We start from the raw sequence: 24,813 nt of genomic DNA on the forward strand, positions 1-24,813 counted from the left end.
ACTGGCCTAAGCAATCACGCGTTCTAGAGCATCCTGCCGCTGAACAAGGACCGCACCGAGACCAACATTATCGGCATCAGTGTGCAGCTCCGTGTCGGCCTCTTCGTCGAAGTTGCCAAGCACAGGCGCACATTGAAGACGAAACTTGAGTTCCTTAAAGGCTCTATCCTGGTCCTCGCCCCAGAAGAACGGTTCAGCGCCTTTCGTCAGGCGGGTCAGAGGTTCTGCTAGCTTGGAGAAATTGCGGACAAACCGGCGATAGTACGCACAGAGGCCCAAGAAACGACGCAGGCTCCGTTTGTCTGGTGGCTTGGGGAAGGCAGCTACGGCGGCCGTTTTTTCGGGGTCTGGACTAACACCTCGAGCGCTGACAATGTGACCAAGAAACTTTAACTCATGAAACGCAGTGACATTTTTCTGGCTTGAGAGAGAGACCAGCGGAACGTATGGCCTCGAACACAGCACGCAGACGTTTCAGGTGTTCATCGAACGTATCAGAGAAGACCACGACATCGTCGAGATATACGAGGCACGACTGCCCCTTCCGGCCAGACAGCACGGTGTCCATCATTCGTTGGAATGTGGCAGGGGCCGAGCACAAGCCAAAAGGGAGCACCTTAAACTCCTACAAACCGTCACGAGTAATAAAGGCGGTCTTCTCTCGGTCGCATTCGTCGACCTCTATTTGCCAATACCCACTACGGAGGTCAAGGGACGAAAATTAGGTGGCATGGCGCAGGCGGTCTAGGGAGTCATCAATGCGTGGCAGAGGATGCACATCCTTTTTCGTGACGTTATTGAGCGTCTGTTCTCCACGCAGAACCTGAGGGTGCCATGTTTCTTCGTGACGAGGACAACAGGCGATGCCCAGGGGCTCGTGCACGGTTGTATGACGTCGTCCTGGAGCATTTGTGTAACTTGATGGCGGATGGCGTCACGTTCTTTTGAAGACACGCGATAAGGGCGCTGGCATAGTGGTTTTTGGTCGTCAGCAACGATAATTCTGTGCTTGGTAAGCGGCGTCTGTCGTACCTTGGAAGTTGATGCAAAACAGTCGCGGAAGGAAGAGATGAGGTTTTCCACGCAGCGTCTCTGACTGGCCAAGAGGTGCGGGTTTTCGTCGGTCGGAATGGCTGTAGCCGTTGCATCGTCGATATCTGACGTGGTGGACAAAGAGCACTGCCTGGTACACTCTCCAAGCTCCTCAAAATAAGCTATGACCGCAATCTTCGTTAAATGCTCTGGTTCACGGGTAAAGTTGGTGACAAAGATGTCGGTGCGACCATTGGCAAGTTCTACTAGGCCTCGAGTTGCACAAACTTGCCTAGCGAGTAGCAGCGACACGTTGTCTTCAGCGATGCCAAGAGTGCCGGTGCTGTTATTACACTCGACTGTGACGAACTTGCTGGCTCGCGGAGGGATCGTTATGTGGTCACATACGCGCAACATTACTCTGCTGGGCTCGGCGTTGGCGTCAACGGCTCGCTGGGCGGAAAAAATACCATGAGCTCCCGAAGGTCGATGACCGCACTATAGTCTTGAAGAAAATTCATGCCCAGAATGAGACTGTTCGAACAGTCAAGTAATACGGCAAAGGAGCCAGTGAAAGTAAAACCGCGGATCTGTATGCGACAAGTGCAGATGCCGATCGGCGTCACTACATGGCCACCGGCGGTGCGGATCACGCGTCCACACCAAGGCGTCAGAACCTTACGGAGGGTTGTGGCGAGCTGCCTGCTCATCACAGAAAAATCAGCGCCGGTATCGACGAGTGCGGTCACTTCATGACTGTCGGCGGTTACTGAAATTTCAGCAGCAATTAATCGTTCGCAGCACATCGGATCGGGTCAAGGCCGCTCGGGCCGTCGCGTCAAATCGTCGGGTGGAGGCTGATGACTCTGTGCAGTGGCGGCGGCCCTACCCCCGGAGGACGCTGTATTCAGTTTTCCCGGCGAGGGGACGTGCCTCTGAACGGACCAGAGGATGAGGGCCGATTGGGCGAAGCAATGCGCCTCGGGACGGCGATCGCGATTGGCGCCGTTGCGAGGTCGGGGCAGCACCTGAGTGGCCAGGTACTCCTTTATGTCCTGCGGTCTTTCACTATAGCGCGGTCGAGGTGCGTCCGGTGGAAATCCTCTCAAACCCATCCGCCGGTACGGGCCATTCCGCAGAATATGGCCGCGCTCCCTGCAGTGGCATCAGAGCGGGCGATTGATGGATGTCCGCCATACGTGCGATTTTCTGAAAGGAGGGCACAGGTCCTGCCGCTGCTCGACGGGACGCAGGTAATGATGGGGTGGTCATGGTTCGGCAACGGCGCGAAACGCTTGCGGCGCAGGGGCAGGTCGCGCACGGCATAGCTGTAGGACATCAAGTGCGGCTCCGATAGTGGTGCTGGTGGTGGCTGCACAGCTCGCCGAATTTCGTCACGGAGGACATCGCCTGTAGAACGTATGCTTGCCGACGGAGCATCCAAGTCGAGCTGTCACAGTTCTTCGCGGACAATGCTCCGCACAAGCTCTCGCAGCGCCTCATCCCCGGGGCCTGGCAAGGACGTGCAGTAGTGAGCGGCCGCTACATTTGCCTGGCAGCCGTATTGGGCACTCCGTTCCGGCAATGAACGTTCCATGGTCGTAGCTTCCTTGGCGAAGGCGGCGACAGTTCTCGGAGGGTCGCGCATGAGGCCAGCAAACAGATGCTCCTTTACCCCACGCATAAGGCGCCGCACCTTTGTAGCTTCGGGCATGGCGGGGTCGGCCCGATTGAAGAGGCGCGTCATGTCCTCAATAAACATGGCCACGCTCTCGTTGGACTGCTGTGACATGAAGCGAAGGGCAGTTTCAGCATTTTCCTTTCGCTCGTTCGAGCTGAACGTGGCGAGCAGCTCACGGCGAAAAACTGCTCAATTGGAAAAGGGTGCCTCGTGGTTCTCGAACAACGTTTTCGCCGAGTCTTGCAGTGCGAAATAAACATTCATCAGCTTCCGCTCGTCGTCCCATTGGTTGAATGCAGCAACCCGGTCAAAACTGGCCAACCAACCTTCAATATCCTCGAACCGGTCGCCGTGGAAGGATGGCGGCGACCGAGGTGCGAGAAGGACGAACGGCGGGGCACTGCCGGGGTACTGACCTGTCTGGCTGCCAGTAGTGGAAGTCATAAGCTCGCACAGGCCTTTTCAGGGGCTCAAACTCAGGTTGCGGGCTTCGCAGGCGACGGCTGGCTTTGTGGGCAGGTGTGGCGTCCGCGCGTCAGGGAGAAGCGTCAAGGATATCGACGGGGTCAGCGTACATGGGATGGTACCCAGCACGGCTCCACGAAATGTCACCGATAAACGTAGCAGGAACCGGGAAGCACAGCCGATTTCTGGGCCGAGGCTTGCCGAACCGCCGCGCTTATTCCAGACAAAAGAAGGCGTTCGGCCACGCGCTGGGGGACAGGTTCGGCCACCAGGTGGCGCCGGCAGAATGTCAACAGTGGTAGCAGTGGAAAGCAGCGGGGCTGATTTATCCAAGGCATTAGGATTTAAGGACAGTGATGGGAAAGTAGATTTTAAGCGGGTAGAAATAACCAAGCGAAGGTTATCTGATTGGTGGCTAAAACAAAGAGAAGATTAAATTTCATAAGTCATGGCTAGGTGGCTTGAGCCACCGCCCGATTTAAAGGGTTCAGCCGTATCCATCCATCCATCCATCCATCCATCCATCCATCCATCCATCCATCCATCCATCCACCCACCCGCCCACCCGTCCGTCCGTCCGTCCGTCCGTCCGTCCGTCCGTCCGTCCGTCCGTCCGTCCGTCCGTCCATCCATCCATCCATCCATCCATCCATCCATCCATCCATCCATCCATCCATCCATCCATCCATCCATCGGATGAGTGTGGCAATGTGGAGATGCCTTGAGTACGCATTCTAGAATACAGCAGCTTCATAGCAGTGGTCTCGCCTTAATCCGCACTGTGCAAGAGTAAGCGAACTGTCACGGTCTTCCGGGAGGCGCAAAAAGCTGCTGGTAGCAAGCCGCAGGCGATAAGGGCATGAGCATCTGAATGGCAAAGATGACCGTATTAGTTCACTGCATTGTGGCACATCCGGCGAGCCCAGATGACATGTGTAATCTTATTTGTTAATTTTTTTTGCAATGCAAGGTTTGAAGGAACGCCGTCTGGTCAGGTAGTAGCATGGTTGAATGAGTCTTCGGTCACTGACCAATTTGCAAAAAGAAAAACACCTCAAAACTTTGACTGGAGTCGACTTCTCTCGCATTCATATCATCATCAGCCTGACTACACCCACTTCAGGGCAAAGGCCTCTCCCATGTCTCTCCATTTAACCCTGTCATTTGCCAGTTTCGCCTACCCTATCACCGTATGGCTGCCAACTTCTTAATCTCATCCGCCCACTTACCCTTATGCCGCCCACTGTTACGCTTGCCTTCACTTGAAATCCACTCCTTTACCTTTAAGGACTAGCGGCTATCTTGCCTTCGCATTACATGCCCTGCCCAAGCCAATTTATTCCTCTTGATTTTGTGGAGGATGTCATTAAGCCACGTTTGTTCCCTCACCCACTCCGCCCGCTTCCGGTCTTTTAACCTCACAACTATCATTTTTATTTCCATAGCTCGCTGCATTGTCCTTAACTTGAGCGGAACCCTTTTCGTTAGCATCCACGTTTCTGCCCCGTAGGTGAGTACTGGTAAGATACACCTACATATTTGAACAGCGCAATAAAACAACGGGACACAACGAAGAATGGACACCACAAGCGCTGACTTACAACTAGATTTTTATTCACGGCAAAGGTCTCTTGAATACTGAGAGCAACAAACACAAAAAGAGGGAAAACGAAAAAAAAAACACAAAACCATCATGCCCCCAACGGTGACAATCGGCAAGAGCGCAAAGCTACACATCTTGGCCGGATAAGTACACCATCTCTTTACAAGTCAGTGTGACAGAAGGGTCACTAATACAACTACCTGTTTCCAAGCGGATGTGAAAAGCCTGTAATATTTCACGCGTTCGGCTGTCATAATGTTTACCTAAGATGACGGTGTTAGAAAACAGAGGAGTGCATGAACCTTCTCTCCAGTGAAGGGCAAGGCTACAAGATGACCCACTAAAAATTTGTAGAATGATCAGCTTTCTCGATTCGCGTAGAGCGCTATAACTTACTTTTTTGCACAGTTTTGTTTCATAAGTTTGTAACTTGGTGCATTTTCCTGGCCGTTGACAAAGCGCATGAGGTCAGACACTTTTTTATTAAGCTATCCAAATAACAATAAACGCATTCTCGCAGAAGCGGATCAAGGCTCACGCAAAGTGGAGGATCTTAGTCCCGTAGGTGCTATTATATTTTCATACTCGTCTCTAAAGTGGCACGTTGGGCAAAAAAGCGTTCCTAACACATATGAGCGCCGCTCCTAGTTAGTACTCGTTAAGAAAATTGGTGCTGATTCATAGCTTAATGCATGGCGGGAAAAAAAGAATAGAAGCACTGACTCGAAACTCTCAACGAAGCGCCGTTTGCGTTAACACGAAAGTGAGTACAGGACACGGAGGGAGACACAGGCTGAGCTCCATAAAAAAGTGCAAATACCGTTTCCTCAAGCTGGTGTAAGGTCAAGGAAGTTACATGGTTTGATCAGATAAATAGTTGGTCGCTTTCTCATCGAGCTACTGGCGTTTTCCTGCGTTGTACTATAGGCTATACATAGCAGGGCGCGTGTTAGCCCCTTTTTTTTTCGCCCATCACTCTGAGAGTGCAGAAATAAAACGGGAATCAGTGCTTGGCAAGGACGGACTGTATCCAGGGGATATGGGTGCCGAGGCGCAGAAACATGCCGCTGATGCTGGGGCCCATGCTGACGTCCTCCTTGAAGGTGGCCAGGCCGGGACACACGTACCGACCGTCGCCGCTCTTGGGCGCGCAGGCTAAGCCACCGCCGGTGCACGACTGAAAGTGAAAGGGAAGGAAGCACTGTTTTTATTCCCTTCTTCCCAGACAGGTTGGAGTCAACCAACCAAGCTCAATCAGCCTTTTGCTTATATGACATCAGTCATCCGTCACGATCCATCATCTTGTACATAATTTGCTCTTAGTGCTTCTGATTGTATTGCATGTTCTGGTCGTCGCTCTAGTTTTTGACTACGCCATGTTTGTTTTTGGTGCATCAATTTATATTCTGTGCCTCTCTTTTATGTAATGCAAATGTCCTGATGGTGATAAATTAGGGGGACACGCAAGCTTCGCCTGAAGGGTATGGCGCAGGAGTGTTCATGGTTATTTGCTATTTTCGTTCTTAATCACTGCCTATTTGTAATTGCGCACACTCATCAGCATGCACACGACAAACAAGGCTTCCCTTCAATCAAGTGGAACTTGTCTCACTCGCCTGGTGTCTGACTCGCAACCGAAGGGCCGATTCCCAGCTAGTGACCGTAATTCACTTTAAATCCTTATATGTCGTACTGACATTTTAGCCATGCTACGACCTCTTAGTCAAAACTTTACTCGAGTTTAATCACTTTCATTCCGCAGCTCAACGTGTGAAGCTACAACTTTCTCGACCAATCCTGAATCCTGGAATGACGTCGGCTCTAACGCTATCGCGTTAATAAATCAGTTCCGGTATGTGCCACTGACTGAATGAGTTGCTGTGGCAAGAAATGCCCCAACATTTGGTCAGCTTAAAGTCGAAACGATGCTGCCCCGCCGTACAATACACCCCGAACGTTATAGAAGTTTCCAAGTTACAGCGCACGATCACGCGTGTTCCTGCTAGAGGCCGGTAGCGCGCGAAGTGATGTGGGCGCTTGACGCGAAAAACACCAATAAGGATAATAAATCCACTGTGCTCTACGTGTTCATTCCCACCGCGACTGCCGAGCAGTGTGTTGTGTGCGGGAGATGCCTTGCTGTTCTGCGAGCTCAAGTTTTTTGCGGCGCCTCTGCCTTCTGTTGTTTAGAATGAGGTTCGCGCAGAGAAAAGAAGAATCGCATAAGAAGGGATGAGCACCACAAGCACCGATTTACAGCTGCTTTATGTGGTCCCAAGAACCTGCGCAGAAATTGCTCTAGCAAGGCACGCGCAAAGAAAAGCATTAAAAAGTAAACACCTACTCTCCACAGGTTTAACAGTGACAGCAGTAAGTGATAAGTATCTCCATGGCGGTCTTCTGGTCTCTCTTGTGCGGGGTGATTATGAAAGCTTGTTTTTTGCTTGCCGGGTTACTGGGGTAGCGCTAATATTGAAAATTTTGCTCTAGTGAATCGAATATTCTTCTATTCAATTCGGTGAACAAATCAAATAGTGCACAACTTAAATTATTCCAAACAAATCAAATCCTTCGTGAAGTTTTGCAGTTTTCAAATAATAGGAACGAACGACTTTTGGTTTAGCTCTGGTTAAACCTGGAGTGACGCGATAGCTACATCTGGCTGAGTGGAACTAGCTGAGTCGAATTGCAAAGTCAGTCTTTCGCCGCTCCGTTTCATTGGGCGTTCCTTCTGCATCTTCGTCCCATTTGGCACAGCGCATGTGCACAGCTATTTTTCGCCGCTGTTGCGCGCCACTCCTCCGGCAGCAGAAGCTGGTCCGCACCACGTGACCAAACTCGTGACCAACGGCCGCACCATGTGATCGACCCCCGGGACCAATCACGTGATCGCGGAGCTCAAGTGGAGCCATGCTGAAAGGTTGAAGAGGTGGCGTAGTGTAGCTATCGCTACAAAACAGGAGCCTACTACGATGCTGCACAACCTACTGCCACGATACGCCTTTCCGGGAAGGAAGGAAGGAAGGTTCAGGGCCACGAAGTGGTCCATTCGTGGTGAGGTGTTCGCAATGCTTACACAAATACGGACTTCATGACTGGGTGACATCTGCTATACTTTATTTGCTGCCGTCTTCAGTAGGAAAAGGCAGTTTCCCATGCGTACGACATGGCGGCAACACAGTTAGTACACACACTTCGTGTTTCGCGTCCCCTACTTGATAGTCGACTCCGCAGTTTGGCATCAACATTTGTAGCCAGGTATTTGTAGCACAAGTAGCCAATATTCACGGAAATATTCGATTATCTGAGCATCTTTCAAATTTTAGTCGGAAAGATTCACACCTTGAAAAGCGTTTACAGACATGAAGTTTTCTTAAATAAATTTCAGTTGATAGCACTGTTTGTAATTGCTTTTCCTGGTTCTTTTCTGCTGTTAAAAGCTGCTTAACTACATCAACTACCCCGGTTTTCAGTTCTGCTGAAATTCGATTCGTATTCGATTCGGTTATTACACACTTTTCGATTCGTATCGGTTATTACACTATTCGATTCGTATTCAATAAGGTTTGTATTCATAATAGATTCGGTTTCGAAAAAGCACTATTCTCATGCCTCCACTGACTGCCAATCTATGTGAGCGAGTCTTTGGGACTACATGAAACAGCTGAAAGTAGTGCTTGTGGTGGTCATCCCTTTTAACGTGATTCGTCTTTTAATGATAATAATAATCATGCCTTTATTTCAGTCACATGTAACGTACAAAATACTGGAGACACCTCCAAAAACGGGCACACAGCTTTTAGCCTCTGTGCGAAACCCTTCTTCCAAACCATACGCACCAGCTAGCACTGCGCCAGACCTCGCGGAAACCAAAACAGAAACATCAGGCCAAATTAGTGCAGTAAGAATCTGCCCACAGCACCCCTACTCAAGTTTTCTTGTTTCTAAGGCCCCGCGCACCGTCACTGGCAAAGAATAGAATCTCAAAATTTGGTACAACCCGGGGAGGGAAAAGGTTCCTTTACGCCCGGCTGACCTGGAAGGATATGACGCCTTGCGGCATGGCGCAGCACACGTAGTTGTCCTTCAGCTCGTAGGTGGCACCAAGCGATGACTCGGATTTGACCTTCGCCTGGCAGACATCGTTAGGCATCGTGGGCACTGGAATCTTGCGAAGAGTGTCGTACCGGTTCACCTCTGGAAAAGCGTCGCAATACGGTGCATGTTAGCTGGTATCGAAAAGAGATGAGGCGTACGCTATCCCAACGCCTGTCGTTGCTTGAAAGGATAAAAGCGTTTGCTGATAAATTAACCAAAAAGATACCAAATCACAAGCGCATCCAAATTCCTGTAGCAGAACGTCGCAAACTTCGAGTATCCGTCTTCAGCGCAGTAATTCGTCTGCTAGTGCTTTTCCTGAATTTTTGACATCCAGTCAAGTTTTTGTTGCAGAGAATTTCCGTATTCTTCGTTGGATGATCCACGCGATTTGCATTTCGGGTATAAAGAATGCGTTGTATTGAATTCCGGCTTAACATGCCTTACACGCGATCAGCATATTTTGTAGTTTTCCTAGATTCGAATCAGGTTTTGCTAATTGGGCATCGCTGTTGCGTGTAATCTCGCGGAACAACAAATAGTTTTTATCTGACCGCAGAATATTGGACAACGTATAGTTTTCCGCACCTAAGTTTGTCATCCGTACCTCCTTGTTTTTGAGCACTCGCACTCAAATCTTTCCCGGCTGAAGCTTTAAAGAAGCTGGAAAAATAAGCTGATTGAGCCACATGCACCCGCTTTGCCACTGCACCAAGCGAGCATCTCTCGCCGCTAGCACTGACACACTCTAAAATTGAGGGCATCATTCTGGGCCTCCGAACTCAACGTTCGTCACTGAGAAACGCCGCAAACGCGGTAATAAAATATTTCAGAGCCACAGGTTAGAGCGCCAGACTCGCTGCAGGCGCCCTCTGTTGTTACGGGGTAAGGGACAACACGTTCTGTGCTTGTAACCTCTCTCCCTCTTTTGCTCGCTTCCCCGAGGAGCGCATCTCCCGAGCGAACACTCCTCGCGGGAGACTTACTCAGTGCGCTGTTGGGCCAGCCAGTGGCGAAACACTCGTAGTCGTCCAGCGTGGCGTCGCTCTCGGCCAAGCAGATGGGGTGGACGTCCTCATCCAGGACTGCCTCCTTGTCTAGCGTGACGATGGCCAGGTTGTTGGCGGGGGAGTCCGGCGAGTACGAAGGGTGCATGGTGATCTCCTGCACCCCGTAAGTGTTCCGTTCACCGTTCTTGAGCAGGTTGCCCAGCTGCACCAGCAGGACGTCGGGAGTGTTCCTGCGAAAAGGGCAAAAAGAATGGTAGAAACGGAGCTTGCTGGGCCAGTTGGCGCATGGTACCAGGTAGAGAAACCAGCGGAACAGGACGCGTACCTGCTACACAAGAAGAGGAGTCACAAGGACGACGCTGAAGACGCAAGAGAAAATTTTACTCGATGGAATACCCCAGCAGAGCAGGGCGCACATGCGCGTGAGCAGACAACGCCGACAAAAAAAAAACTAAACAAAATAATAGGCAAGGTCAGTCATTAAACATACTACTATCTTGCACGTGGAGACTATGTATCATTCATGAATAGGTATTCTTTAAAACAAAAATCTACTGACGTATCGCCTGCCTGACGCATCGCACTGCCTGACTTTTTGCAGTCTAAAAGCTTCCAAGATTTCACGTTCTATATATGTGCGTGTTGCTTCGGCCGATGATTTTACACTGCTGAACAGGGGAGTACAGTTTTGACATTTGTTACAATATTTTGGGAGATCGGCCATATTATCCGGTAGCAGTGATGTACGATGCTGTCTTAACCGGTCATTAACGCATTGGCCAGTCCGGCCGATGTAGGCCTTACCATATGATAGGGGGAACGAGTAAACAACGTTGGTAGTACATTTGGGGAACATTGTTTGGTGCTTGACTTTATAATCTTTTCTTGGGGTCTTCGCAGAGATACAGGAACATAATGACGAAAGTTTTGTTGGTGCTGAAAACACAACGTTAACACGGTATTTCATTGCCGCCGCTTTGGTACTATGCGAGATTTTGTGCATATAGGGAATGGCAGCAGTCCTCAAATCCTGACGCGACGCTTCTTTGTTGTGAGCTGCGTGCTGTAACCTAAGCTTACGTGACAGTGACTCAGCGACTGAGACTAGGACCTGCTCGGGGTAACCTGCTGACCGGAGACTACGAGTTTGTTCAAAGAAACTGTTCTGCATAACGTGGGGGCAGCTTTTTCGCAGGGAATTTCTTAGACAGAGATTGGCTATACCGCGTCCTGTTCCGCTGGTGTCTCTCCTGGGGCAAAAAGAAGTTTGCACGCGGGGCGACATACGATTGAATTCTGCTTTCCAGGCGTATCCCATACCATTGCTATAACTTCTCTTCCTTTCTTTAGGGAAACGATTGAATCTGAGGGCAATGCGGACAGCGCATATGGGAAGGTGCCAGATGGACGACTTATAGCGTCCAGTAAAATGCAAACACGATAACTCTCACACAAACACAAGAATATAAAAACAGTAGCTGACGAAGAATAAATACAGGCGAGATCAGCTGAGAAAATGGTCTTTGCTCCATGATAGTGAATATCAATTGCGCTGGTGTTTCGTTTCCTTCAAGTGAAATATTCTTTGCTCTTCCACTTTCAGTTGTCTTTTTCGCATTTCATTTGACGCTGACTGTACAGTCTTCGCCAAAGAATAAAGCCGTCATGGACTTGACTTTAAGCCGAGTATATGGGCATCTGCAGAGGTCCTAACTTTCGGGGAGATGAGGACGAGAGTTGCGCTCGCATTCGAGACATTCACGACGCCGGGGATGCATAAGAGCTTTGGCCGCTGCTGCTCTGGCTCGAAACTTTTCACGAAGAGGGAACCATACGAATTTCTGTACATTCTCTACATCGCGCGGACTCCGTATTCCAGCGATTTAGTATGGACGGCGCGTACGGAAATTTTAGTAGGCATACTCAATCCTTGAATAGCTGCCTGAGAAAGAACTGCTGAATGCGTCAGCCAGCCTACGTTATTGCTTGTCTATAAAGAGATTCTTGCCTGGACAACACGTTATGTATTTTTGTTTTTTTAGGCGTTTGTGTATGTGTGTTTTTTTTGCTTTCGAGCTGCCCTGCTATCGAGGTGTAGGGGTTTTTAGCCATTGACCTGTAATGTGGTTCTTAGATTGTTTGTACTCTGGGCATGTGCGCGGTAGCTACTAGGTCATGTGACTGTCAGCTTTATAAATGTTTTTTCTGAACGATAAATACAGTCGCGAGTTAGCGCTGCTATGTGTGTTCCCTTGTTTTGTCTTTGTTCGTTCGCCCTGTTTTCTACTCAGAATGAATACACATCAATTAGCCCAACTGTCCATTCTACTAACTACAGCTTTGCTAGGCCAAAGCACCCGACTTACAGCAGCAGATCTGACGCCAATTTACGAAAAATAAAAAAGAAGGAGCCTAATTTAAAGGTATACCGTGCGCAATTTCCTGAACACATTGTGTGCGCGTGTAGAATTTCTTTGCAGTACACAGTGCAGCACCAGTGTGTTAAAGAAGCACATTAGAGAAACGCATCGATTGGTTACTGCGTTCTGACGATAACCGGACTCAAATCTGCTTGCGCACTGCTGCAGATCGGCCGCACTACATTTTGCTCGTACCTAAAACTGCGATGACCGATGCGATGACTGTGTTTTAGGGGAGATCTCTCATGCTAGTCTGCATCTGCGTTAAGTGCTCAATGGCTCGGAGACAGCAAAGCGATGCGGATTCCAGAAGAGGGCAAATACGGGCTGGTTGGTACATGTTTTACGAATTGGAAAAACAGCGCAATCAAAGACGAGCCACAAGAGAAGCACAAAACACCAGCGCTGACTAACAACCAAATGGTTTATTGCTACAGGTGAGGCAGCATATAAATGAAATGGCACGAGTAACAACACAAAATAAGCATGAGAGAAAGATACCGCACAACCACACAACTTGACAAAAAAAAGGGGGACGTCACTGATTAAGATACGCAAGTTACTTTGATAGTAGATTTATCGATGGGCTGCTGATACAGGTGTTACCGAGCTTTCTGATATGGCAAGACTCCGAAATGAGCCTTGTGGTCTCATCTTTATAACGGGCGATGATAGTGGTCCTATTGAGGTGCGCTTCGCAATCATCACACTCAGCACAGTGCACAGCAAGATGGTTTCTGCGAGACTTGTTCTTTATATCTTTTGCATGTTCACGCAGTCTACCATTGATGCATCGTCCCGTCTCACCGATGTAGAAACTGCCACAAGAGGTCGGTATCTTGTAAACGACACCAACACGACACTGAACTAACGTCCGCTTATGCTTCTTCTGGCAGCCTTTTCTGCTTCTATTTTCATTAACACGCTTGCACAGTCCGCTAAGTTTATTCCTGGCTGTAAAAACCAGCCTAATGCCTCCTTTGCTCACTATCTTCTTTAGATTGTGCGAAACTTTGTGCACATACGGGATGCACACTGTTCTTTTTCTTTCTGCCAGACCCGCATCGGTGCCCTTGATCTTTCGCAGACTACATTCTGCAAGCAGGTACTCAGCAACATTTGACACCATCTTCGTGGGGTATCCTGCTGCAGATAGCCTGTTCACCTGTGCGTGGAAACTGCCTTTTGTCTGATGCAGACATGATCTTTGCAGTGCGGCTCTTAGGCATGCCTTAGCGATACCGCGCTTAACAATCTTCGAGTGAGCTGACCGGAAAGGGAGAAGGCTCTTCCTGGACCGCGGCGAGTATCAGGATGCGGATCACTAAATACTACCGTTACTTCATTGTGCAGATTTTCGCATTCCTGGCATCTACTGGATACGCCTTCGACGGAAGCACCGTCCTGTACGCGCCTAATCACGAGCCCAGGACTGCACTGGAAACGTGCCACAGCGCAGACCTCGACAGTCTAATCTGCAACGCAACAATTTTCAAGATCCCGCCAAATGCTTTCATATCATCGACTGCAGTGACGTCATTCCTGTCAGCCGATATTGTGATTGTGGTTGTTTATTGATTCCTTGCCAATACAAGGAAAAAGTACAAGAAAGAATAAACCAAGAGTCGCCACAAGGACCCTCCAGTGGACTCGGAGACAGCAAAGCGATGCGGACCACTAATGCCTACCGTTACTTCATTGTGCAGGTCAGCAAGAAAGCTGCAGACCATCGCATATTGCTGTTTCCATGCCCAGAAGTGCTCATTTCTGTGATATCTGAGTGCGCTGATGTTGTGAAAGTGCTATTACTGATTGCTCGAGACGTTGAAAAAAATCCTGGTCCTGGCCCTGGTACGAGGGCTAGTACAGAAGCCATGGATCTAGACGAAATACCAAACCTGTTTCGCGACTTACACTCTAGAACTGTCGCGGTGCAAAGCCACCAAGAGCTACTCCATGCTGCGGTTACTGAAATTAGTAATAAGCAAGATAGCTTAGACGAAAAACTGACAGAAGTTGTCCACCGGCTAAATTGTCTGGAAGAAAAGATGTGTGTTATCGAGACACTATATTTGTAGCATTCTTTCATACACAGACCGTCTAGGATGACAGAAAAAAGGCAAATGCTGCCTGCCTGACGAGGGCCCTTTCACCCGTACAATGCACAGAAATGTACCAAGGATTACAACATTATACAAGTGCTAATGCAATAACAAAAAATAACACCCAACATAAAGTTTAGTTGGTTTTCAAAACATGTATGTTTAAAGCTTTGAGTTGGACAGTATATACGTTTTGAAGGCATTTTTTAACGTTTTGAGTGCTCTACTTTCCTGTGATATGTCAAGAAGAGGTGGGTGTGTATTTATAAAGTTGGGGATTAAATACGACAGCGTTTGAGTACCATAGCTCGCTCTTACGGCGGGTAGTCTAAAGAAGTTCTTCCGAAAGTTATGCCTTGTAGTAATGGGCTGGCTCAAGTTAGTTAACACTGAAGGATTTCGCATGATTTCGTTCCTAATATGAGTAGCAAGTTTCAGCTCATAAAACTGGTTTATTTTTAGGACGCTATGTTTTAGGAACACCGCGGCCGTGTGTTCCAGCCGCTCAAGGCTTCCGATGCATCGCATAGCTCGTTTTTCAAGAAGGATCAATTTGTCAAGGTTAGATTTGGTAGTACAGCCCCAGATTAGTAAGCAGTAATTGAAATGTGATTGAACAAGGGCGTAGTATAACCGGCGCTTAAGCCAGGCAGGAAGCAGGTACCTAATTTTGTACGGCATGCCAACAGATCTGCATGCACTAGCATGTATCTTGTCTACTTGAGGCGTCCAGCTCAAGTGCTCTTCAAAGTAAACGCCCAAGAATCTAAAACTAGAAACCATGTCTATTACAGAGCAATTATATTTAACAATGATGTTTTCGTCATCAGGTTTATTTCTCGGTTTGAATATGACGTGTTTTGTTTTACTAACATTTAATTGCAGTTGATTTACCCTCAGCCAAGTGTACAACTAATTTAACCATGTGTTAGTTCGGCATGCAACATGGCCGAAGTTATTGCCATGTAAAAACAAGCTAGTGTAATCAGCGTAGATAATTGTGTGAGGGGTACGTGGAATGCGTGTAAAGTCGTTAATGTAGATAATAAACAACAAGGGTCCCAGTATAGAAACCTGCGGAACACCACATGTTATCTCTTTTAACTCAAAACGGAAACCATTAAGGTGTGTGTATTGCAATCTACCAGATAAATACGTTCGAATCAATGTGAGCGCTACTCCTCGAATGCCGTAGAACGGGAGTTTTCGGTACAGAATATTATGCTTAATTGAGTAGAAAGCCTCCTGAAATCTAAGAACAATCCAGTTGTAAATATTTTATTCTCGAAGTTACTCAATAGTTTTTTCTTTAGCATTCAGTAATGCCATTTCTGTAGACTTATTTTCACGAAAACCGTATTGCTGATCGGCGAAGGCTTTCTTCTCTTCAAGAAAGCTCGTTAAACGAATTTTCAGGAGGCGCTGTAAAATGTTTGAGAACACAGGCAACGCTGAAATAGGGCGGTAATTATTTATATCATCATGCCGACCTCCTTTATGTATAACTACGACTTTGGCTATCTTCATGTTAACAGAGAAAGCACCGCTAGTTAAAGCTTCATTAAAATATGACGTAAAGGAGCGTATGAAATATCAGCAACGGCTGTGATCGGCTCGACTTGGAGGTCATCAACCCCAACTGCTGTGTTTCTTTTTAAGGACGCAACACACTGATCTGCTGACGACCCAAAAAAGCATTGAAACCCTCCGGCAAGAATACACTAGCTAGAATGCGCGCCTAGATGACGCTGAAGATAGATCCATGCGCAATAATCTAATATTTTATAACGTACCTGAAGTGCCCCAATAAAACCCAAGGGACGCCCCGCAGAAGCTAACTTCACTACTCGCTGAGCTGCCCGTCTTCTCTTCTCTAAGCTCCAATGACGTTGAGCGTGCGAATCGTCTCGGATGTGGCGGTGAGAATTCGTGCAAGCCCATTATCGCCAAGTTTGTCTCTTCCCAAGACCAAAAATTTAGTTATGCCCAATCGAGCCGCGTTAAAGAATAAAGAGATTTCTGTCGGCGAAGAGTTCTGACCCTCAACTAGGCTCGCTAGAAAAGCGCTTTTAGAATTTGCAAAGCCTCGCAGCACGTAATACCAGCTGAAGTATAAGAGGCCAGCCGGGAAGTGAACGGGAAATGTTGCACCCACAACCCTGCCGCCAGAACCGTTATTAATTATCCCCTAAGCAAGCCTGTCGTCCTGACGCTGAACTTACGCTTTTCTCTTGCGCTGCTGCTAGTGGAATCGTCTGACCCTCTAGCTTATCACATTAGCGATCACAGAGGGTCGTGGATCTTTTAACGAGCATTCTATTGTGCACACTAATATTCGAAGTGTCCTGAAAAGACGTGAAAAGTTAAGTACATTTATTGAGTCTTGATCAGCCCACATAGTGGTACTAACAGAAACATGGCTTTCAAGTAAAGTACGCGACAATGAAGTTTAGTATGCAGCAAGCGCTACAACATTTACCGCAATGACAGAGGTTACAGATCAGGCGGCGGAGTGTTAATTGCCGTAGACTACAGTATAGCCTCGTGCGCTATTCATGTTACAAGCAATCTAGAAATAACTTGGGTTTTATTGAACATAAAAGGTAGAAATCTCATAGTTGGTGCATGTTATCGCCCTCCGTCCAGAGATCTAGAATTAGTGAATAACCTCCATGACGTCTTTAATGTAATCTGTGTTCGGTTTCCTGGATCTCCTATTTTTGTCCTGGGAGATCTTAATAACCCTAATATCGCTTGAGGCGCACACGGCCCCAGTTATCATCCCCCTGATTCAGAATCTAAATATTTTATCGACTTGTGCTCAACGTTTCATTTCTGTCAAATTTTCACGCTGCCCACAAGATGCAGTAGTCATTCCGAAAATAACATTTTTCAGCAACGTGCCCCGAATCAGTTTCAAACCTCAGCATTTTGCCAGGCTTCAGTGAATATCCACTCCTTGCATTTACGCTGGGATTTCCTGTCCCCCGTGCTGACAAAAACATGATGATTGTTAGGACTTCCAACCGAGGAAATTATTAAGCAATTAATCTTGCGTTATCGTCTTCTTGTGACAAATTTCTGCGCAATCTTGAACATCGCAGCGTACAACAAAAGTAGGATTTGTTCAAAAACAAAGCAGCCGAGCTCATCAAGAAGAACATTCTTATACGAGTAATTAAATTTACCAAATCACCATGGTATAACAAATCTCTCGGAAGACTAGCTTAGTTATAATAAAAGCTCATCTAGGTGTCTGTACCACCTAGCCAAGAGATCAAAACTGCCAGAGGGATGTCATGCCTATCGCACCACAAATGCTACTTACACTCGCGCTTTACGCGAATCCAAACGCTATTTCTTTAAACACACCTTACCCACTTTGCTACGTTCTAATCCTCGACAGTACTGGCGAAAGGCAAAAGGCCCTGAAAGCGATAGCATGATTATTAACTCCAGTGATGGTGTACCGATAACTGATAAACGATGTTCCTGTACATTCAACGATTTTTTCGCAGCGTCGTTCTCCAGTCTTACAGACGTCCCAAAGCCCCATTTCTACATATACTTGTTGTCGCCAATGCCTCCTGTTAGTGACAATGCCCCCTTCAGTAAGGTGAAAGCCCTGAGGGTAAAATCTGGCTGGTGTGGAAAAGTTTATTGACTGCACTTCTGAAGCTCTCTTCTGCCTCTGGTCCGGACGTCATCACTTGAAAATTCCTTATAAAACCAAATTTTACTCATCTATCATTTTAATAAAACTTGAGCCAATCTTTATCCACGGCCTTGGTACCAGATGACCGACCGACAGACCGACCGACTGACTGACTGACTGACTGACGTTGCTGCGAGGAAATAGGAAAGGAAAGAGCACGAGCCTGCCTACTGGCTCAAGCCGAGCCACGCTGGCTGCCACGTGCTGAAAGTAGGAGACTTAAAGGATAGGAGGGAAAGATAGATAGAAAAGGCGCCGCGCGCTAATAGGCCCGTAGGCCCCGGGCCGATCCTGGAGGCAGTAAAATCCTCGAGGAGTGCAATATCTTCGAGCATAACATATCCCAAATCGCCACCCATCTTCATTGTCATTCTTTCTTCTATAGTTCTCAACGTGGCTTCAGAAAGCATTACTCATGTGAAACACAGCTGGCATCATTCACTCATTTTTTTTCGCAGCACCCTCGACCGCGGAACTGTTGTCAACTGTATAATTTTAGTTTTTTCTAAAGGCTTTTGACAATGTATCACAGTCTACTGTTCTTTAAATTAATCAAACTTAATCTGGATCCTAATGGTTTTGCGCGGTTGAGAAGTTGTTCTTACTAGCCGCTCCGAATACGTAATTAACGAAAACAACTCCAACTGTATCCCCGTTTATTCTGGCGTGCCACAAGGCTCTGTTCTTGCTCCTTTACTCTTTCTAATCTATATCAATGAATTATCGCGAAATAACCAATCCGTATGATGAAAGGATTCTGCAATCGGACCTTAACTCAGTAACTTCATGGTGTAAGGATTGGCTAATGACTCTGACAAGTGTAAAGTAATGCATTTATCTCGAACTAACACTAATTTGACGAAATAGAGCGATCTTACGGGCTGGTTGGTTATTGCAGAAAAAAGGGTAGTACTGCTCTAACCAGACACGACAGGAGAACAGGAACAAAAGCAAACACTGCGCCTGTGTTGTATTTTTTCCTGTTCTCCTGTCGCGTCTCATTCGAGCAGTACTAACCTTTTTTATAACACTAATGTTTCACTTTTTATCCTACAGAATTCCCCGCTGGAACAGGTAACTGCCTACAAATACCTGGGAGTCTTCTTCTCATCCAAGTTATAATGGGAACAGCACATCAACTATAAAACTAGCAACGCTAATAGTTCTCTAGGCTATCAGAAAGGTAATTTAGCGAACGTTTCTTCATCACTTAAACTATACATTGAAAAAGGATGGAAAGTTGGGCTAGTTGGTAACAGTTCATGGTGGGTGGAACAGCGCGAAAAGACGATACACGAGAAGAGAAGACACAGACAAGCGCGGTGTCTGTGTCTTCTCGTCTATCGTCTGTTCGCGCTGTTCCACCCACCATGTCACTTAAACTACAACTTTATAAAACACTTATCCGTCCCAAGCTTGAGTATGCTGCGTCTTTATGGGACCCCGGCCTTGATTTTCTAGTGACAGCCATCGAAGCTATTCAGAATTGGTCTGCTTGTTACTTACTCAGTAATTATCAATGTACTGCCAGGACAACTAACATTTCAAACACGTTACACCTACCACCACTCTCACTGAGACGTCAGACACTTCGAATTTGTTCGCTACATAAAATATACTATCACGATACACTTGAGTTGAGTTGAGTGGTTGTAAACTACCGGTGGGATTAGCCTTGCAGTTGCTGCCGGCAATTGCTCCACCGTAGCGACACTTAAATAGAAATCACAGAAACACTGTCCGCAAAAACCTAAATAGACACTCCTGAGGTCACCATGTGGAGGCCAAATCCGTGTCCTGCAGGTAAAGTAGAAGAAGGCGAGAAGCATCCCTTCTACTCGACTGGCTCCCGCGCGGGAGAACAATGTCCTGAAGAGAACTGTGAGGAACTCCTGCCTTCTTGAGGGATCCGAATAACACAGCCCGTTCCGCGTTGTACAAAGTACAGCACAAGAGGTAATGTTCTATGTCACCACACACACCACACGTTGAACACAATGGTGACAACGCTATGCCAGTCTTTTACATCCACGCCGGCATACGAGCAGAATCCGTGCGAGCGCGGTGCAGCAAAGTGGCTTGGTACCTTTTGAGACCCTTGGTCACACATGGCTGATGAGGAGAGCTCCACAAAGAACTGAAGTGGCACAACACCACATCTCTGAACATTTGCTTGACTTCATGAGGGACTCTATGTACTGGAATCCCGGAGAGAGCTGTATGGCTGAGGTTGTCTGCTATCTCGTTGCCTAAGACACCTATGTGCGAGGGCACCCATTGAAAACGTATAGAGAAGCCTTTGCTATGTAGATTCTGCACCAAACGTAGGGATCTAAGACTCAAGGCATCAGTGGGGAACCCGTACTCTAACCTTTGAAGGGCAGATTTTGAATCCGTAATTATGACAGTAGGTTGAGGCGTACAACACCGTAGCTTCTTTAGAGCTGCCTCAATGGCAACGCTTTCGGCCATTGTGGAGGACACGACTTTAGTAAAACGAACAGACCAATCATACTTCAAAGACGGAATATGAAAAGCAGCTGCACTAGATCCTCTGACCTTGTCCACAGAGCCGCCTGTAAAAATTTGAAGATGACTGGCATATTCGGTCTCAAGATGTTCCAGTACGAGCGAAAGCATTGCCGCTCACGATACACTTCACGAGCTTTTGCTCCAGCGGCCCTATTATACGTCACGCCGCGTGGACCATGGATCTTTAGCATGCCGTACTTTCACAATTCATTTCTCCCGGGTTCAATAAAAGAGTGCAACCACCTTCCCGACACCCTTGTGTCTATTACAGATGTTACCTTGTCCAAACATGCTTTAACATCTCATTTTTGTGTTTCTAAATAATACTATACGCGCTATTTATTATTTTTCAATTCTTGCCGTCGTATTACTTAATTGTATTCTTGGATTCTTACCGCGAAATTTTGGTGTTCCTATTGATTCATATTTGCACTGTTTAACACTTCTCGATTCACAGTGCTATATGTATGCCTGTGCTTTTCTCTTATTCATGTTATGTTATGTATTTCACTCCCCTCTGTAACGCCATACCCGGGTGCTGAGGGTATCAGAAATGAATGAATGGCTAAAAGAATTTCTTCTTGGGTGAGTTGGTCACTATTCATCTTTGGTACTAGGCGCGAACACACACAGAACACAAGGAAGGGAATGGGACAAAGCACCACTTACAACTGGTTTATTCGGAGGCACATCACACACACTTTCTTAAACGCAAGGAACACAATCAAATCAGGATCGGTAAGCACGTGCACTGGTTAAAAATTTCTTTTGCGCTTTATATAAAGATACGGATGGGTCACTGACGCACATGTTTCCTTTCTCTCCGATAAAAAAAGCTTCAACTAATTCCCGAGCTTTGGTATCTTTACTGGAAGCTAGAATCCTCGCCCCTGAAAAATATGCCTCACAGGAGCGTGACGGGCAGGACCTAATATGCTTGGGGATATGCTCCTCGTGCATTTGTTGGGGATATGCTCCTCGTGCAAGAAAAGGGCTCCTGCCATATGACTCTACCCATTCGAAGTTGATAAAAAGTGGAATTGCTTCACTTTGCGTTAAATCCGCCCTCAGGAAATCGTGTCCTCACAGGATGCAGGTTAGCTTACAGAACCAAGTGGCCACGCTGTCTTGAGCCGGATTCTCTGATTCGGTTGTGATGGCAGTCGCCGAAAGCCTACTGCAAACAATGAAGACTGTGGCGGTTAGAGCTGTGGAAGGTCCCCCTCGAGAAGAGGTGGTGAGACCGGTTGTGGTGCCCTATGTACATAAGGTGGGCCACAATTTAAAGAAGGTCGCAAGCAGGCATGGGGTGCCTCTTGTGTTTTCAACCGCCCAAAAGCTCGGAAATCTGTGCTCGCGTATCGAAAGAGTACGTGAAGAGGAAAAAGGATGCGGCAATAAGCATGGGCGACCGTTTTTGAAGTGCGCTGTAGGGGTGGTGTATGAAATTCCCCTCTCATGCGGTCACTCATACATAGGGCAAACCGGGCGCTGCGTCAATGACCGCATTAAGGAACAGCAGAGAAATCTAGAGCAAAATAAAGAAGGGCCAAACATAAACAAGCATATTAGGTCCTGCCCGTCACGCTCCTGTGAGGCATATTTTTCAGAGGCGAGGACTCTAGCTTCCAGTAAAGATACCAAAGCTCGGGAATTAGTTGAAGCTTTTTTTATCGGAGAGAAAGGAAACATGTGCGTCAGTGACCCATCCGTATCTTTATATAAGGCGGAAAAGAAATTTTTAACCAGTGCACGTGCTTACCGATCCTGATTTGATTGTGTTTCTTGCGTTTAAGAAAGTGTGTGTGATGTGCCTCCGAATAAAGCAGCTGTAAGTGGCGCTTTGTCCCGTTCCCTTCCTTGTGTTTTCTGTGTGTTCGCGCCTAGTACCAAAGTTGAATGAATGACTAATAAATAAATAAATAAATAAAAAATAAACGGTGATCTCGAGTACTTTTCGGCCCTGACGTCAGAAGTTTGGAAAACTTCCCTATCTTTGAACAAATTTCTCTCCACAATAACGCTGCCAATCGTGTGCGTTGAAGGCCAGTAAAGTTATTTTTTCCCCGATTCTGCACTCGGAAACGCTTACTGGCGCCCAAGGAGGCACGAAAAGCGGCCTGGGTACCGCGTAGACACATGAGCGACTCGACTGCAAATGATCCAGATTGTTTCTGTCAGCAAAAGCCCTGCGTCTGTGCCAACACACGGGTTATTATTGAGTATTTCCAGTACGTGAGCCAAACGCGGGAAAAACTCTTTCCGAGCTAACCTTGCAGCGGCGCGTTGCGATTTCCGCACCTGGAACAGCAGGCCTGTTTTCGACGAAAGACGAATGTTTTCGCCGCACACTCGGTTGCCTCTCGGGAACAGGTCATCGCGCACCGAACGAGGGCGAAGCCCCACGGCGGTTGTTCGGCGCCACGCGGGGCTTCCAAGGTCGCCGGAGAGGCGCTCATGCGTAGCGGTTGCCGGGCACGCTGCAACGCTTCTCTGCTATCTGTCGCGGCTATCTTTCATTAGCGTAGGAAGACCAACCAGTTAAACACTCGGTGTGAATTACGCGCTGCACACTAACAAAAACGACAATTGGAACGAGGGACACAGAAAAAGCGCGCACTAACAAGAGATTTGTTCGGGTACGAGGGTACATAAATACATTTCATGCACATGCTGAAAACAATCAATTCCTTGCTAACGGCTCTGTCACACGCTCCTTCGTTTCTTGATTAGATGTAACTCCTCACTTGATAATAACACCCACGGTGTGCTTACGCACTCGTCTTCCCCGGCCTCCCATATCTCAAAGGCTTCTTTTATTTCCCTTCCTTTCTTGTCCTTTGCCCGAGCTAAACTTGTAGTCCGTTCAGAGTAAGGTGAACATTTGTGATTTTCGCAATGGTGGCAAGGTTCCCAGGATTCGTTATATTTCCTAAGTTATTACTGTGCTCTTTCAACTTGGTGTTTAGACATCTGCCTGATTGACCTATTTAGCTCATGCTGCATGACAAGGGAATTTTGTAGACTATACCTGTGGCACATTCTACTAACTTTTCTTGGTGTGCGATACCACATGCGTTAGCTGCTTTTTTCCTCGATTTATTCATTTCATGACAAAGGCTCACTATTTTCCCGGGTTGCGATAAACACCAGGTGAACATCATATCTGTTTGCTACTTTCTTTAAGCCGTGCGAAACGTTATGTACATAAGGAATGCCAACCACACCAGCAGCCTGCTCTGCATGCTTTTTTTGCGGTCTTTTGCTACCCAGTACCTTTTGTAGATTCTTTTCAGCCACAGACGTTATCAGCACGTCAGGGTACCCACTCCTCGTTAGCCTATCAACTTGCCTCCTGATGCTACGCTCTGCCTGATGAGAACACGATTTCTTAAGACACTGCGCCAAACTGTTACTTGCTAAACTCCTTTTCATCAACTTAGAGTGCGCGGAGTGATAAATTAAAAAGCTTTTTCCCGTTTTCGTCAGGTACGTCCAAGACGTGTGCTTACCACCTTTTATCGCTCTGTCCAAGAATCTAATCACAGAGTTCTGTGGCAGCTTGAACCTGAATTCTAGCCCGGCGAAAACGGCAAGCATACACCGCACGTGCATGCTTGCGGATCCGCCGCGTTAGCGCTATGGAAATTCTTCGGAGAGAGCTCTTCCAACTTTTGACACGACAGTGCTCAATTCCCCGTTGTCCAGAAAATCCGGTGTCGGCGTTGTGAGCGAAAAATCCGAGCATAACCCTGGCAGTTGGATCACCTGAGTCACGTCACCTTATGAAATCATCATAGGGCAGTGGCGCATCGCTTAACCGCTGCACTACTGCGCCAGGAGGGGTATGAGAACTCCCCGTGATCTATTAATGATTAAGCAGAGATATTGGAATTTACCTATTACGTTATCGCGTCCAACCCTTAATTCGGAGCTTCAGTGCCCCTACATTTTTTATTTTATTTATTTAGTCTAATTTGCTGCAGGAATTCCTGGCCAGTAGATGGATGGATGCATGGACGTACGCACGGATGGATGGACGGATGGATGGATGCACCTGCCAAACTTAACGATATCACCTACAGATTCGCTATTTTTCTTTAAACACATCTATTGACTTTTACGTGTGACCGTTTTTTCATCGCCTTGGTATTG

General features: G+C 47.3%; 1 protein-coding gene across 1 annotated transcript in view; it reads right to left on the reverse strand.

The window, feature by feature from the left end:
* Positions 1–4,771: 4,771 nt before the first annotated feature.
* Positions 4,772–24,813, reverse strand: part of LOC144102102 (uncharacterized) — a 78,080-nt gene continuing 58,038 nt past the window's right edge. Inside the window, exons 6-8 of the mRNA XM_077635390.1 lie at positions 9,866–10,119; positions 8,818–8,978; positions 4,772–5,958 (exon numbers count right to left, since the gene is read on the reverse strand). Of these exons, the coding sequence (XP_077491516.1) occupies positions 5,785–5,958; positions 8,818–8,978; positions 9,866–10,119 (589 nt within the window). The 3' untranslated portion in view covers positions 4,772–5,784. The remainder of the gene's footprint in view (positions 5,959–8,817; positions 8,979–9,865; positions 10,120–24,813) is intronic.

The sequence above is a fragment of the Amblyomma americanum genome, chromosome 8, assembly GCF_052857255.1.
Source record: "Amblyomma americanum isolate KBUSLIRL-KWMA chromosome 8, ASM5285725v1, whole genome shotgun sequence".
In the NCBI taxonomy this organism is placed as follows: Eukaryota; Metazoa; Arthropoda; class Arachnida; order Ixodida; family Ixodidae; genus Amblyomma; species Amblyomma americanum.